The sequence below is a fragment of the Microcaecilia unicolor genome, chromosome 3, assembly GCF_901765095.1.
Source record: "Microcaecilia unicolor chromosome 3, aMicUni1.1, whole genome shotgun sequence".
Classification (NCBI taxonomy): Eukaryota; Metazoa; Chordata; class Amphibia; order Gymnophiona; family Siphonopidae; genus Microcaecilia; species Microcaecilia unicolor.
In genome coordinates this window covers 530,957,715-530,972,666 of record NC_044033.1, presented here as the reverse complement: position 1 = coordinate 530,972,666, position 14,952 = coordinate 530,957,715, and the positions used below count along the sequence as shown (strand labels likewise).

Here is a 14,952-nt window from a genome sequence, read left to right as displayed (position 1 = left end):
AGGAAAACTACTCCTCTCTCTAAAGAACTTCCAAGATGAGGAAGTGTATGTACAGCATATCTATAGTTTTCTGCTGAGTCTCCTCCTCCAGGAGAGAGGCACACAGTCATGAGAGTCTGTCACTGTACCTAGAGCAGAAATCTAGGTGTTACAGTACAAGTGTCGAAAATGCCCTTGGACAGGAACCTGCGACACACCGTGTGCTACCTGACCACTTGGTGAAAAGGTCTAGCCTATTCCGGTGGGAATGCTCGTAAAGATCTGACAAGACTTGATTTGGGATGCGATCATGCCAGCCTGGTACGCCATTCTCCAAAAGAGGCTAAGGATGTATGCTCTGGCCCTGGGGGCGCCAAAGTAAGTTCTTAGAACTCCTATCTGTTCTGAGTGCAGAAGACTCAGGTGAAGATAGTAGTCCAGGACCTCTAGCATCTGGGCATTGGGATTCACAATCTCCACTGTAATGTCAGATGACCATCATTGAACTGAACTAACTACTCAAACAGAGCAGCTCAGATCCAAACACGTCCGATATGGAGGCTAATATGGGTCGAGAAGTTGCCCCAGTAGGGTGCGAACACCCATACCAGAGGCAGCATCGGTGAAGGAGACCAGGTGAAAAGCCAGATGCCGCAGGAGGCGGTAGCACCCATGGCATCCAACGGTACCCATGGTCCCGAAGCCAAGGACAAAGTCTGGAAATGCAAGGGAATCGAAACCAGACTGCTAGACCATGGCACCGACTGTACCGATGATACACATGGTACCGATGGACCCCGGTACCAATGGTACCCATGGTACTTGGTACCGATGATAGTCATGGTATCCGGTATCGATGGTACCCATGATACCTGGTACCGATGGTAACCATGACATGTGGTACCAATGGTACCCCTGATATCCGGCACCAACAGCACCGACGGTACCGATGGTACACATGGCACCGACGGTGCTCATGACACCTGGTACCAATGGCACCCATGGCACCGATGGTACCTGGTCATGATATCTGGTATCGATGGTACTCATGTGCCGACGGCATCCATGATACCTGATACCCATGTATCCACGGTACCGACGATACCTGATAGTATGGTACCGATGGCAGTCATGATACTCGGTACCGATGGGCGATGATACCTGGTACCGATAGTCGATGGTGCCCATGATACCTGGTGCCGATGGTGCCCATGATTCCCGGTACCGACAGCACCCATGGCACCGATGACACTCGGCATCAACGGCACCCATGGTACCGATGATACCCGGTGCCGACGGGACCCATGGTACCGATGATACCCGGAAAAAGAAAAACTGAGGGGCGTGTCCGCACGGCGAGCGGGAAGAGGTGTGCGCACATGCGCAGTACGATCGCTCGCGCGACGGAACGCCGTAAAGAGATTTTGAGATTTTGCTTTAAAATCCTCCGGGGCCGACGTGGCGTCACCCACTTGTGAGAATATCAGCCTGCTTGTCTTTGGAGAAAGAGCAGTATACTGTACTGACCTGAGGAAGGAGGTTTTGGCTTCTGAAAGCTAATTTTAAAAATGTATTAGTCCAATAAAATGGTATCTTACTTTCTATTTTTTAATTTGTAAAGTGGTGATTGGTATTTGTCAGTTTTTTTTCAACTTTACATGTGCTATCTTTATATTTTTTACAGTGCTAGGGGACATGCATCACTCTTTCTGCAGTGTTGCATCGTATGCGGAATCTGGCCTCTTGGGGGTTCAGTTTAATTTTAGTTTGTGGTTACTTATTCTGTACTGGGTGACGGTGTATCTGTGTTCCGTGTGTGTGAAAAAGACATGGCTTTCTGCTGACAGGATCATCTTTCCTAATCTGGCTTGTTTAGTTTTACAGTAGGTGTATTGATGTTCTAGTGCTCACTGCAGTGTTTAAGATGCTGTCTTTTCCTAGGTACACCCTTGTGTGACTCGTGGATTATTACTAAAAATAATATTTTCATATAGAGGAGGAGGTGTTAAAAATGATCGGCCCCGGGTGTCAGATACACTAGGTACGCCGCTGGACTGCCGTGCTCGTCTGTGCAATGTTCACACTATATGATCTTATTTGTAGATGCAGAAAGTGAGTTCCGTAAGCCACAGTGAGCAGGATGCTCGGAAAGTCACCATCTCTCAGTATTTCACAACCCTGCACTGTCCTGTGTGTGATGGACTCACTCAACATGGCATCTGCAGTAAATGCAGAAGTCAGCCCCAGCAAGTGGCAGTAATCCTCAACCAAGAAATCCGTGAGCTGGAATGCCAGCAGGACAACCTGGGAAAGGTAAGAGATCCTTTCAGCCCTGAGAGTCTGGATTTTGGCTCAGTTTATATGGCCTGCCTTTTCTTCTGTCACAGCAGCTTAGCTGGATTTATATTACAGTGCGTGCAGTTTAAAGTTATCTAATGTAATCTTTTGGGTTTTTTTATTAGTATATCTTAAATGTTACAATAGAAACATTATAAGACTACACTTAAGGAAACCATGTCAATGAAAATAAATTTACACATACAAGAAGAAAATTATGGAGAACTAAACGCAATCAGTGCTCCACATTAGAAAAAAAAGAGATAAATAATAAAAAAAATCCCACCAGACAAATGATATTATTTGTACTCCAAAAGGAAAACCCTGTTTGGAAAATAGAAGAACAACGAAAACAATTTATGAAACACTACCTTTCTCTTTTTCCATCAGAAATGTTTAATCTGATCTGTTGATTGAACAGATAAGGTGTGCTTTACTCATCTAATAAACGGATTATGCATATCTTGTTGTGCATTGTCTGAAGGAGTAGGGAAAGGACGTAGGACAACCAATCCAGGCAAAACTCCAGAGGTAGATCGATAAAAACTTTATTGCCAAAGACCAGATACAGTGGGCTCGACGTAGTCCTGCGTTTCGGCAGTAGTATGCCTGCTTCAGGAGCAAAGTGTCTGTACCGACTGTAAACATATTTCTGCTGAAGGACTGTGGCTCAGAGTCACTATTGCCAAAAGACAATTCAGAGTTGCAAACAACTCCAAAGTACTGCGCATTTCAAGCCACAATCCTTCAGCAGAAATACGTTTACAGTCAGTACAGATACTCTTGCTCCTGAAACAGGCATACTACTGCCGAAACGCAGGACCGCGTCGAGCCCACTGTATCTGGTCTTTGGCAATAAAGTTTTATCGATCTACCTCTGGAGTTTGCCTGGATTTATTGTCCTACATCCACTCCCTCTTCTTTTGGATAATACTTTTCCTCATAGGGAATCCTTCCTTGTCTTGTCGGATGTTAGTATCTTGGGTTTTTTTTTTAAATATTCATGTATATACTGCCGTATTAAATAAATAAATGTCTAACTGGGGAGAAGGGGGAAGAAGACCTTTAATGTATCTACAATTCCTGAATTCAGTTCAACTTAAAATACCAATGAAACGGTATGAGCTAATTCTAAAAGCTAAAATAAATGAAGCCAAAACAACTCTGGGCAATCTCTGGAGGCAAATGTCACCCACGCAAGTTTCTCTCCACAGATCCCTGAGGCTTAACTGCACATTCAGTGTTCACCCAATCTTTGTTCCTCTTTAGATCTGCAGGAGCTGTACAGGGTGCTATGATCAGCAGATCCACTGTGTCTCTCTCAACTGTCCAGTGCTCTTCAAGCTGTCCAGAGTTCATCGAGATCTGTGGAAGACGCCCTATCTCCGCCAGCTCTTAGAGCAGTTTTAAATTATTACAGTGACAGATAACAGGTGCTATTTTTTGTTGGAGGGGGGGAGGGTATTCTTTTATCACACTAAAACTATTGTGCATGGTGCTGTTTCTACTTGGTTCTGCGTTTTGGAATTTTTAAATGTTTACTGCCCTAACAATACAAAGCATTTATGCCAAGTTACTGAGAACAGAACTTGTTAGCCTGTGAATCTCTACCGTCCTTTCTTGTGAAAAGTCTGTTTTCTTTTGCCTTTAGCCAACCTTGCTTTAGAATACAGATGTTGTACCATCTTGTAAATTCACTCCTGTGTGTAGAATTAATGTTTACACCTTGGGTTCTGTAAGAGACACCCAGGATCCCTGGCCAATATAAAAATCATTGTGTATGTCTATCTTGGAACTGTCAGTATCCCAACCATGTGGTTCTTATCGCTGTATTTAACTGTCTACTTTATAAAATATTTTGTAAATACACTTTTTTACTTTTAAATCAACTGAGTAAAACTATGTGCAATGACTTTTATAAAAATAAATTTGAAATTAGTTCTTTTTCATCTAAGTTTGGCTTGGCCCAGAGTAAACATTACATTGTACTGATCAGACTGTGCAGTTGATAGCACTATGTAGCATTTTTAAATATACATTTCTAAAACGTTTGCTTTACCTATTAATGGGGCGTTGAGGCCATGTGCACATACCTTTTTGTTATAAAACTGGGGCACTGTTGCAATACTTTATAAGAATTGAGTCCATTTTATGCTTGTTTTGTATAGATATTTCTTTTCTTATATACATTCAAATCTGATTTGCCATCACTATCGGACACAATGTGTGTTTAAGATCATTTGTAAAACTGTATAAAATGAGAAAAGAATTATGTGGTCTGTGTATTATTTTCTAAACTGGAAATCATTTTGTTTGAAAGAATAATGGAAACCAAATTAAAATTGAATGAATTATTCAGTTTGTTGTTGTTTTTTTTAGTTAGAAACAAGAGCAGTTCAAATCTTGTAAACTAACAAAATGAACATTTGCTTTTTAAAAATGTTTTGTTAATTTGCCTGATAAATTATTTTTCAGCTCACGTGCAAACGTCAGGCTGTTGCCCTGCAGTAGAGGGAAAAAGAAATACAAACTCAACATGAAATCCTCATGTATTTAACTTAGTGTAATGTGTACATATTTAAGCACTTCAGAAAAGTGATTGTTAAAGCAACAGGTGTCTGGCAATGGATATTTAGACAGCTGAGTAACAGAAAGGCATGTAAAGAAGCCCATAAGAGGAGGAATCGGGTGGGCCATGGGGCTCATGGCTTCACCAATATTTTGGCCCAACATAGCATCAGCAACTAGAGAGGCTACGGCAGATTGGTTTGGTTTGTTTCACCCCTTCAACCAAAAAGGTATTCCACTGCCCCAGGGACTGTGGATGAGATTGTCTTTTGCATTTTCATGAATACTGTGTAAAGACTTCATAGTACTGTGAGACAGCTGCTTCTGATGCTTGTACAGCTTTGAGGACATGCCTTGACTCTTTGCCCCCAAAACAGAATATCTTTCTATTTTTTAAGAACGTAAGATTTATTTGGTTCCAGTGCCCGTTTCTGATCGCTTTATCCCAAGAAGAACCTTCTACTATTACTACAAATCGCAACCTAATCATGTTCAGAACAGTCACAAAGATAGGTTCGAGAGGTTTATCAGAACCAGCTAACTTTTCTTGGTCAAATAAAGTGTGTTAGCAGAGATGGGAAAGTTCTCATGTGAATGCTGTATTGTTTCCAGAAAATATTTCCTTAAATAAGTCTGTTCCTGAAAAATACAGTTTTGTAAAGTTTATATATCTCTGAGAGGGTGGCGGACATAGATTTTAGCTAAGCTTTTGACACAGTTCCACATAGAGGACTTCTACTATAAATAAACTGATTGCTCTCGGAATGGACTGTAAAATGACTGACTGGGTTAGGAACTGGTTGAGTGCTAAGTGACAAAGGGTACTGGCAGAGCTGGTGGTTGGGAGGCGGGGATAGTGCTGGGCAGACTTATACGGTCTGTGCCCTGAAGAGGACAGTACAAATAAAAAAGTAGCACATATGAATTTATCTTCTTGGGCAGACTGGATGGACCGTGCAGGTCTTTTTCTGCCGTCATCTACTATGTTTACTATGTTTAAATGAAGTTCTCTCTGAGGAAAAGAATGTTATCAATGGTGTGCCGCAAGTATCGGTCCTCAGTCCAGTTCCTTTAAAAAATTTTTGTAAAGCCATGTTGCAGAAGGGCTGTCTGGAAGGTTTGCTGCTTTGCCGAGGATACCAAAATCTGCAATAGGCTAGACACCCCTTATGGTATCAATAACACGAGGTAGAATCTAGCAAAGCTTGAAGAATGGTCTAGATTTAATGCTAAAAAAAATGCAGAGTCATACGTTTGAACTGCAAACACTCGAGGGAGTACAGTTTAAGGAGTAAAATACTTATGTGCATAAAAAATGTTTCCATGTTTTTTTTTTTTTAATGTATTTTTATTGATGACATAAACATTCAAACAGACAATTCTACATGCTTGGTCTTGTACAACATCAGCTTGTCATCGAAAATTTTTTTCTCTTTTTTCCCTCCCTCCCTCTCACTCCCTCCCCCCCTCCCCCCCCCCCCCCTTCTTCACCAGGCCTCTATTCGATCAGATTTTTATTTAACCATTTAGAACTCTACTGCGTGCTTGCGGTGTCAGAGTGTCTAAAAACGGCATCCAACATTGTAAATATCTCTCCCCCTGCTTAGAGGCCAAGTCACGCACATCTCTTCGTTCCAAGGCACATAGTGATATCATATATGCTCGCCAAAGTTGGATTGTGGGGCCATTGTCCTGTAGCCATAGCTTAAGTATTGTTTTTTTTTCCCATCATCACCGTTCTTCTCTGGAAGTGACGCAGGCCCACCCTGGTTGATCCACGATTTGTGAACTCATCAAACAACAGTCCTGGGCGTTTCACCCATTGTATCTGCCACATCTTAGAAACTTGTCTACATATCATAGACCAGAAACCCAATATCAATGGACAATGCCAGAACATATGGCCTAAGTGCGCTCCTCTTCCTTTACATTTTGGGCAGTCATCCAAGGGCCTCAATGTCGCTCTATACGCTCTATGCGGGGAGATAAATAGACGCATTAAGAATTTATATTGGGTTTCTTGTATATCCGCATTCTTAAATTCTTTATAGCACGTCTGCAGGCAGGCCTGCAGAGTGTCAGGCCCAATCCGAGACTTCAATTCTCCGGCCCATGCATTTGTCAAGTGTTGGTACTGTGCTAATGGCATGGCTGTTCGGATTTGTGCATGATGGTATTTTAATGGAACAGCTCGTCGAGCCTCTATGTCAAAAATTTCCATGAGCTGTGCCCGTACTGAATATTGCAATGCAGACCTGGGGAGCAACTTTACATAATGTTGCAATTGTGCATAAGCTAGAAAATCTCCAAGGTCTAACCCCAGGCTCCTCCGCAATTCCTCCCCAGACCTCAGTGCACCATCCCTCTGTAAGACCTGATAGAGAAAGAATACCCCCACCTCTCTCCACTCTCTAAATGTGCGGGAAGAGCTGCCCACTGGGAAATCAGTATTTCCTCCAAGCGGCAGGTATGGTGATGTCCGAGCATCCAGCCCGTATAATCTACAAATCCACTTCCAAGTTTTCCTTAGTGGTGTATATAGAAAACAGAGATGTTTGGGAGTCTTCACCTTTCCCGGCCCCGCATGCAACCAATAGCTGAAATGTGTGTTTCCCAGCAGTCTACACTCCGCTTCCGGATAGGTAAAGTGTCCTGTTCCTCTCAACCAGTCCGCTATGTGTCTCATGCATCCCGCCACAGACAGCCATTTAACACTCAGAGCGCCCAACCCTCCGTTGCCACGTGGCAGATAAGTTTGTTTCAATGAGACTCGTGCTCTTTTCCCATTCCATAAAAATCGCTTTAACAACCCATATAGGTCTAATTCTTCTCTGTGGGTTAGTAGTAGCGACATCACTTGGGTGACATACGTCCACTTTGGGACTATTATCATATTATATAATGCCACCCTCCCCCACAGAGATAGAGGTAGCTTTTGCCACATTTGCAAGGCCTCCTTAGTAGATTCCCAGAGTGGTTTCAGATTCTCTTTATGTATTTGTTCTAATTGTGTTGTTATGTAAATTCCCAAGTACTTTATTTTGCCTTCTCTCCACTGCAAAGGGAAGGGGCCCACCCAACGAAGCTGTATGTCCGGCGTGCTTGGCAAAGCAACTGACTTTTGTTTATTTAGGGAAAACCCCGAGTGGTAGCGAAACTCATCCACCATTTCCAACAGATTGTGGAGTGAGCTCTGCGGCTGCATTAATGTAAGAAGAATATTGTCTGCATATGCTAATACTTTGATTGGCAATCCCGGGAGTTGTACTCCCATGATTTCCGCATTGTTTTCCACTGTACGGAGGAAGGGTTCTATATATAGTAAGAAAAGTAGTGGTGATAGAGGAAACCCCTGCTGTGTACCCCTCTGTACTTGAAAGACTTGAGAGGTCACCCTATTCACTATAATGCGGGCAAGAGGTCCTGTATATAAGGTCGATACTGCGTGAAGATACCAACCTCCTATCCCTATATGCTTCAATACTTCAAAAAGGTATCCCCATCGTACTTTATCAAACGCTTTCTCAGCGTCAAGGCTAACCAACAATAAAGGATCCTTCTCCGCACGACTATGGGCCATGGCCAATAATGCGCGTCTAACATTGAGGCCTGGGTGCCGCCCCCGCACGAATCCCACTTGATGCGGTCCCACTACCTGAGGGAGATACTTTGCCAGTCGGTCGGCTAAGGCTCTGGCCAGGATTTTTAGATCTACATTAATGAGGGAGATTGGCCTGTATGCCTCCAACGTTTCAGGGTTTTTCCCCGGCTTTGGTATTAATGTGATAAGCGCTTCATTCACCCCTGCAGGAAATCGCCCTTTCTCTACTACCTCTTCAAAATATTTTACCAGAGGGACACTAACTCTATGCGAAATTAACTTATAATATTCTGTGGAGAACCCGTCTCCTCCTGGGCTTGTGCCCCCTGGAAGAGATCTTATTACATTTTGTATCTCTTGAGCTGTCAAAGGGGCATTAAGTTGCTCTACCATTTCCCGTGTTAAGCATGGGATTCCAGAGTCCTCCAGATAATCTTTAATTGCTGAGACCTCTATCTCGGGTTCTGCCCTATAAACTTCTGAAAAATATTCTCTAAATACTTGCAACAATGTTTCCATGTTTTATTTAAAATTTGATATATCATCCATAGGGACAACCTTCTGGGCAGTTTACAATATAAAATAATGTATAAAAAATAAGTGTCAAGCCAATAATAGGAAAGAATAAAATAAAAACAAGGAATGGGACTTGGGGGATAATCATATCTGATGATCATAAGGTGGCCAAACAAGTAGAAAAAAAAGCCAGGATGCTTGGTGCATAGGGAAAGCAATGGCCAGCAGGAAAAAGAGAAGTGTATAATGTTCTGGAGACTGACCCTCAAAAAGATACACATATGGTGGGGTTGGTCCACAAGGCGGCTACTAAAATGGTCTGTAGTCTTTATCATAAAGCATTTGGAGACAGACTTGAACAGGGATACATGATGTAACTTCCTGTTTCTGGGTCCAGCAAAGCCAGCGGCAGCATGCAGAGGGAAATATCCCTGTGCCTGCCTTTTGCTTGCAGTTTCTACCAGATCCACAGTGAAGACAGAAGCAGCGGACCAGAGCAAGAGCTTGAGGCCACATAAAATGAGTGAGCTACCAGGAGGGGGACAAGATGGGACAATATAGGAGAGGTGGGAAGAGATGGGGCAATTCAGGATATGGGGGGTGGGGAGAGACAAAGCAGTGCAGACTTTGAGGAGAGGAAAAGATGGGGCAATACAGGATAAGGAGGGTGTGGAGGGATGGAGCAGTGCAGATCATGGGAAGGGGAAGAGATGGGGCAATGTAGAACATGGAGGTGGGGAAAGACAGAACAATGCATAATATGATGGGGAAGAGATGTGGCAATGCAGAGATTAGGTGGCAGAGCCGGTGGTGGGAGGCAAGGCTAGTGGTTGGGAGACGGGGCTAGTGCTGGGCAGACTTCTACGGTCTGTGCCCTGTAAATGGCAGATACAAATCAAAGTCAGGTATATACATAAAGTAGCACATATGAGTTTATCTTGTTGGGCAGACTGGATGGAGCATGCAGGTCTTTTTCTGCTGTCATCTACTATGTTACTATCCAGCTTATAATTGAAAGAGAAAAACGCCTATATTGCGACCCAAATCGGGAGATAGACGTTTATCTCACAAAAACGAATATATCTGTATAAGCCAAAGCCGATTTTGGACGTTTTCAACTGCACTCCGTCGCGGATGCAGACAAAGTTGATGGGGGCGTTCAGAGGTGTGGCGAAGGCGGACCTGGGGCGTGGTTATCGGCTGAAGAGAGATGGGCGCCTTTCGCCGATAATGGAACAAAAGTATGCGTTTGTAGCTAGAATTTAGGGCACTTTTCCTGGACCCTGTTTTTTCACGAATAAGGCCCCAAAAAGTACCCTAAATGACCAGATTACCCCCAGAGGGAATCAGGGATGACCTCCCCTGACTCCCCCAGTGGTCACTAACCCCCTCCAACCACAAAAAATGATGTTTCACAACTTTTTATTTTCACCCTCAAATGTCATACCCACCTCCCTGGCAGCAGTATGCAGGTCCCTTGAGCAGTTGTTAGGGGGTGCAGTGGACTTCAGGCAGGTGGACCCAGGCCCATCCCCCCCTACCTGTTATAATTGTGCTGCTTAATGCTTAGTCATCCAAACCCCCCAAACCCACTGTACCCACATGTAGGTGCCCCCTTCACCCCTTATGGCTATAGTAATGGTGTAGACTTGTGGGCAGTGGGTTTTGAGGGGGATTTGGGGGGGCTCAACACACAAGGGAAGGGTGCTATGCACCTGGGAGCTCTTTTACCTTTTTTTTGTGTTTTTGTAAAAGTGCCCCCTAGGGTTCCCGGTTGGTGTCCTGGCATGTGAGGGGGACCAGTGCACTACGAATCCTGGCCCCTCCCACGAACAAATGCCTTGGATTTATTCGTTTTTGAGCTGGGCGCCTTCATTTTCCATTATCACTGAAAAACAAAAACGCCCAGCTCACACATTGTCGAATAAAACATGGACGTCTATTTTTTTTTGCGAAAATACGGTTCGGTCCGCCCCTTCACGGACTCGTTCTCGGAGATAAACGCCCATGGAGATAGACGTTTTCGTTCGATTATGCCCCTCTATGTATATATCATTTATAAAAATGTTAAATAGTACTAGTTGCAATACAGATCCCTGTGGCGCTCTACTATTCACCCTCCTCCATTGGGAAAAGTGGCCATTTAGCTCTACCCTCTTGTTTTCTGTCCAATAACCAATTCCTAATTCACAGGACATTTTCTCCTATCCTATAACTTTTTAATTTTCTCAGGAGTCTCTCATGAGGAACTTTGTCAGAAGCTTCCTGAAAATCTAGATACACTTCATCAACTTGCTCACCATTATCCACATGTTTATTAACACGTTATCTGATTATAGTCATTATTTGCCTGGTACTCCTGGTAGCTGAGGAGCCTGGAAGACATTTCACTTTGGCCCCTTGAATTGTGTTTCAAAGTTAATGCCTCTGATAATGGATTCCCTTAGTAGCAACAGTTTTCTGGTATGAGTTTCAGTATTAGTACTTTGGGGGTGTCTTTTCTCATTCATTATCACACAGATCAATCTAAATCAGTACTTCTCCTTTTTTTAGACCTTTCAGGAGCTTTCGATCAGGAAGATCATTCTATCCTACTACAACACAGGAATCTCAGGAATTGTGCTAGATCTGTTCCACTTCTAGCTTACCTCGAGAGAATATATAGTAAACCACGAAAATGCTTTTTCAGACCCTTTCACACCTGCTTGTGGAGTCTCTCTTGGCTCTATCTTATCCCCCACACTCTTCAATGTCTTCATGGCTCCCCTCCTTACACTGATTCAGTCCGTTGGTCTGACTTCATATGTATACATGGATGGAATTCAAATTCTGTTCCCCTTTGACCCTTCCAATCCCCGAGACCTTATTCTTCTAAATTGCAATCTCTCACATGTAACTACCTGCCTAACTAAATGCAGTTTAAAACTAAACCCAGATAAATCTAAAGCTCTCCTCTCCGCCAATGTGGCTTTACATTTCCTCTAGTATGATCTTTGAAAATCCTCAGTGTCACTATAGACTACTCACTTACTTTTAGTCCGCAGATTACCTCACTTGTGCAGTGCTGCTTTTACAAGGTATATTTGATTAGATCTATCAGATCACTGCTCCAGCAATCTACCCTTATGATCCTGGTACACTCTTTTGTGTTTACCCAGACTACTGCAATTCTCTGTACAAAGGTCTTAGACAAAAGGATTTACACCGCTTACAACTAGCTCAAAATACTGCCATCAGGTTAATCCCAGGCTCCAAAAAATGTGATCACATCACACCCTTCCTGAGAGCTACACACTGGCTACCCCTCTTACACAGGGTCACCTATAAGTTTAGACCGGAGCCTTCCTACTTTTTTTCTCATGATTACTGATAACCTACTGCCCTTTCCAGGTTCTTCGGTCCTTCCAACAAAGCCTTCTTGTCCCAACCTTCAAACAAATCAGATATGACACTACCCAATGTTCTATTTTTTCCATCACCGGCCCATCCCTTGGAATGCCCTTCCCGTCCAACTATGATCACAAACTACATTGGCTAAATTTAAATCCAAACTTAAAACTTTTCTATTTGAGGATGCATATAGCTGATACCTAGCCCCTTTCTGAGGGGAGGGGGGGGCTTGCGGGACATAATGGACAGCAAATCAGTTACTTACTATTTCTTTCATATCTCTCTGTCCTATCATACATTGTAGTTCCCACTTGCCTTTTATCTCTTTTCTCCTTCACATCTCATGTTTACTTTTAGTGTTGTAAACTGCCCAGACAACCTTGGTCAATGAGCGGTATAGCAAATATTAAAATAAACTTGGAAAGGCCCTAGATCCTTTCTTGTGCCATGCATAAAAACTGCTTGAGTACCTTCTATACCTCTCTAAGTCTAGTTTAAAGACCAGTTCTGTAAGGGTTCACCTCAGTGCAATTAGCGCTTACCATTACAGCTATTCCTAAACCTGCCCTTGGGGAACCCCAGCCAGTCAGATTTTCAGCTAGAGATCATTGTTTGTTAAATTTTCCTTTGACAAAAGGTGTCCTTCTTGAAAGAAAAAAAAACATTTAAATGGTTCTTTTCCCTTCCAAGCTGTAACTTTTGGAATTCTGGAGATTAAACCAGAATACATTGTTTTCTGGGGGGGGGGGGGGGGGGGGGGTGGGGGGGGGGAAACATTTCTTTTTGATAAGTTTTTAACCAACAATATCTCCAGTTTAATGCCTTTTGGCTAGGTATATTTTACTTTTCATATTTTATGCTTATGCATATATTTTTGCAATGATCATAATTGTATAGGACCTTTTGGAATGGGTGGTTCATTTTTTTTTTTTGAGCTAACATGACCGCTATCTAGAGGTCACGGAGCAGTTGGCTCCAGAGACCCTGGCCAGAAACTAGCTGGAATTAATAGCAAAATTGGCTGTAATCAGCTACAAAATCAGCTAGGAACGGGTGCCCGACCCAATCGAACCCCAGACGGACCAGCGAAGCGGTCACTGCGGCCCTGATAGACGATCCCGTCGGGAAGAGTGACCGACCTCGTGGTCATCCACGTGATGGGTTCGCGGGCCGGATAAAAGAACACAGGTCAGATCGCACGAATCGCAAAGAACCGGGAGAAGAGGGGCAAACGGCGCCAATTAGCAACGGCGATTGGAGCAAGAGGAGAGGCAAGGAACCTGCAGCGGTCCTCTAGAGGGTCATGGAGCTGCTGCTGCTCCAGGGACCCGACCGAAACTTGGCTGGGAACGGGACCACCCGACGATCGGTCCAGCATAAGGAGGGCACCGCCACACACAGGCCGCCACAGGCACATACTACAGACTCCCTCCACCGCAGTCCCTTCCCCTTGCTGATCACTCAGATCTCGACCCCGCGCACACCCGGACGCCCACCCAAAACGAGTGGAGCCTTGAATAGTGCCCCGATAGGACGCTGACCGACCGCACTATCACCCTGAGTGGAGAGGGCGGTCAGGCCTCACTTCGGAAGCGACCGCGGCTCTCCACCCACTCACCACACAAGCCGGGGTGCCAGGTGAACCGGAGGCGCAAGAAGAATCGAGTGACCCGACAAAAGATATTGCTGGGTAAGCTGTAAGGAGAGTGTTCCGAGCCCGAACTCTATATCCTGAAACTAGCCACCCGGACTGAGGCCAAGACCGATCAGACACCGAGCCGCCGTGAAAGACCCGTGCAGCAAGAAATAACCAAGCCTCCTACTACAGGGACCCACACGAGGTCGTTGCGGCAGCAGACACACTTCAAGCACTGACCCGCCAACCACCTGAAGCGTCAGGACGAGATCCTCCATCGGCGAAGAACCACGCGACTGGAAACTGGCCACCTCCACCGTTCTCCAATCCCTCGGAACCTCTCCCGTCTCCAAGGATTTATTAAACAAATCTTTAAGAGGACCCGCCAGAACCTCTCTGAGCTTCCTCAATATTCTGGGGTGGATCCCGTCCGGTCCCATGGCTTTGTCCACCTTTAGCTTTCCAAGTTGTTGATACACCCTCTCTTCTGTGAACGGTGCTCTATCCATTCCATTCTCAGGTGTACATTTGCCAGTCCCTCGCGGTCCTTCTCCAGGATTTTCTTCAGTGAAAACAGAACAAAAGTATCTATGTAGCAAATTGGCTTTTTCTTCATCATTATCTACATAGCGGTTCGCTGTATCTTTTAGTCTCACAATTCCCTTTTTAGTCATTCTCCTTTCACTAATATACCTGAAGAAATTTTTGTCGCCCCTCCTTACATTTCTAGCCATTTGTTCTTCTGCTTGTGCCTTCGCCAGACATACCTCTCTCTTGGCTTCTTTCAGTTTCATCCGGTATTCCTCCCCATGTTCCTCCTCTTGAGATTTTCTATATTTCTGGAACGCTAACTCTTTAGTAGGAACCTGTTGAGATTCGTTTTATTATGCCTTATAGTCTTTTCCGTAAATATGTTTTCATTTCA

General features: G+C 44.1%; 1 protein-coding gene across 1 annotated transcript in view; it reads left to right on the top strand.

The window, feature by feature from the left end:
- Positions 1-4,670, top strand: part of REV3L (REV3 like, DNA directed polymerase zeta catalytic subunit) — a 567,479-nt gene extending 562,809 nt beyond the window's left edge. The window contains exons 31-32 of the mRNA XM_030199216.1: positions 2,083-2,292; positions 3,586-4,670. Of these exons, the coding sequence (XP_030055076.1) occupies positions 2,083-2,292; positions 3,586-3,726 (351 nt within the window). The 3' untranslated portion in view covers positions 3,727-4,670. The remainder of the gene's footprint in view (positions 1-2,082; positions 2,293-3,585) is intronic.
- The last annotated feature ends 10,282 nt before the right edge of the window (positions 4,671-14,952 follow it).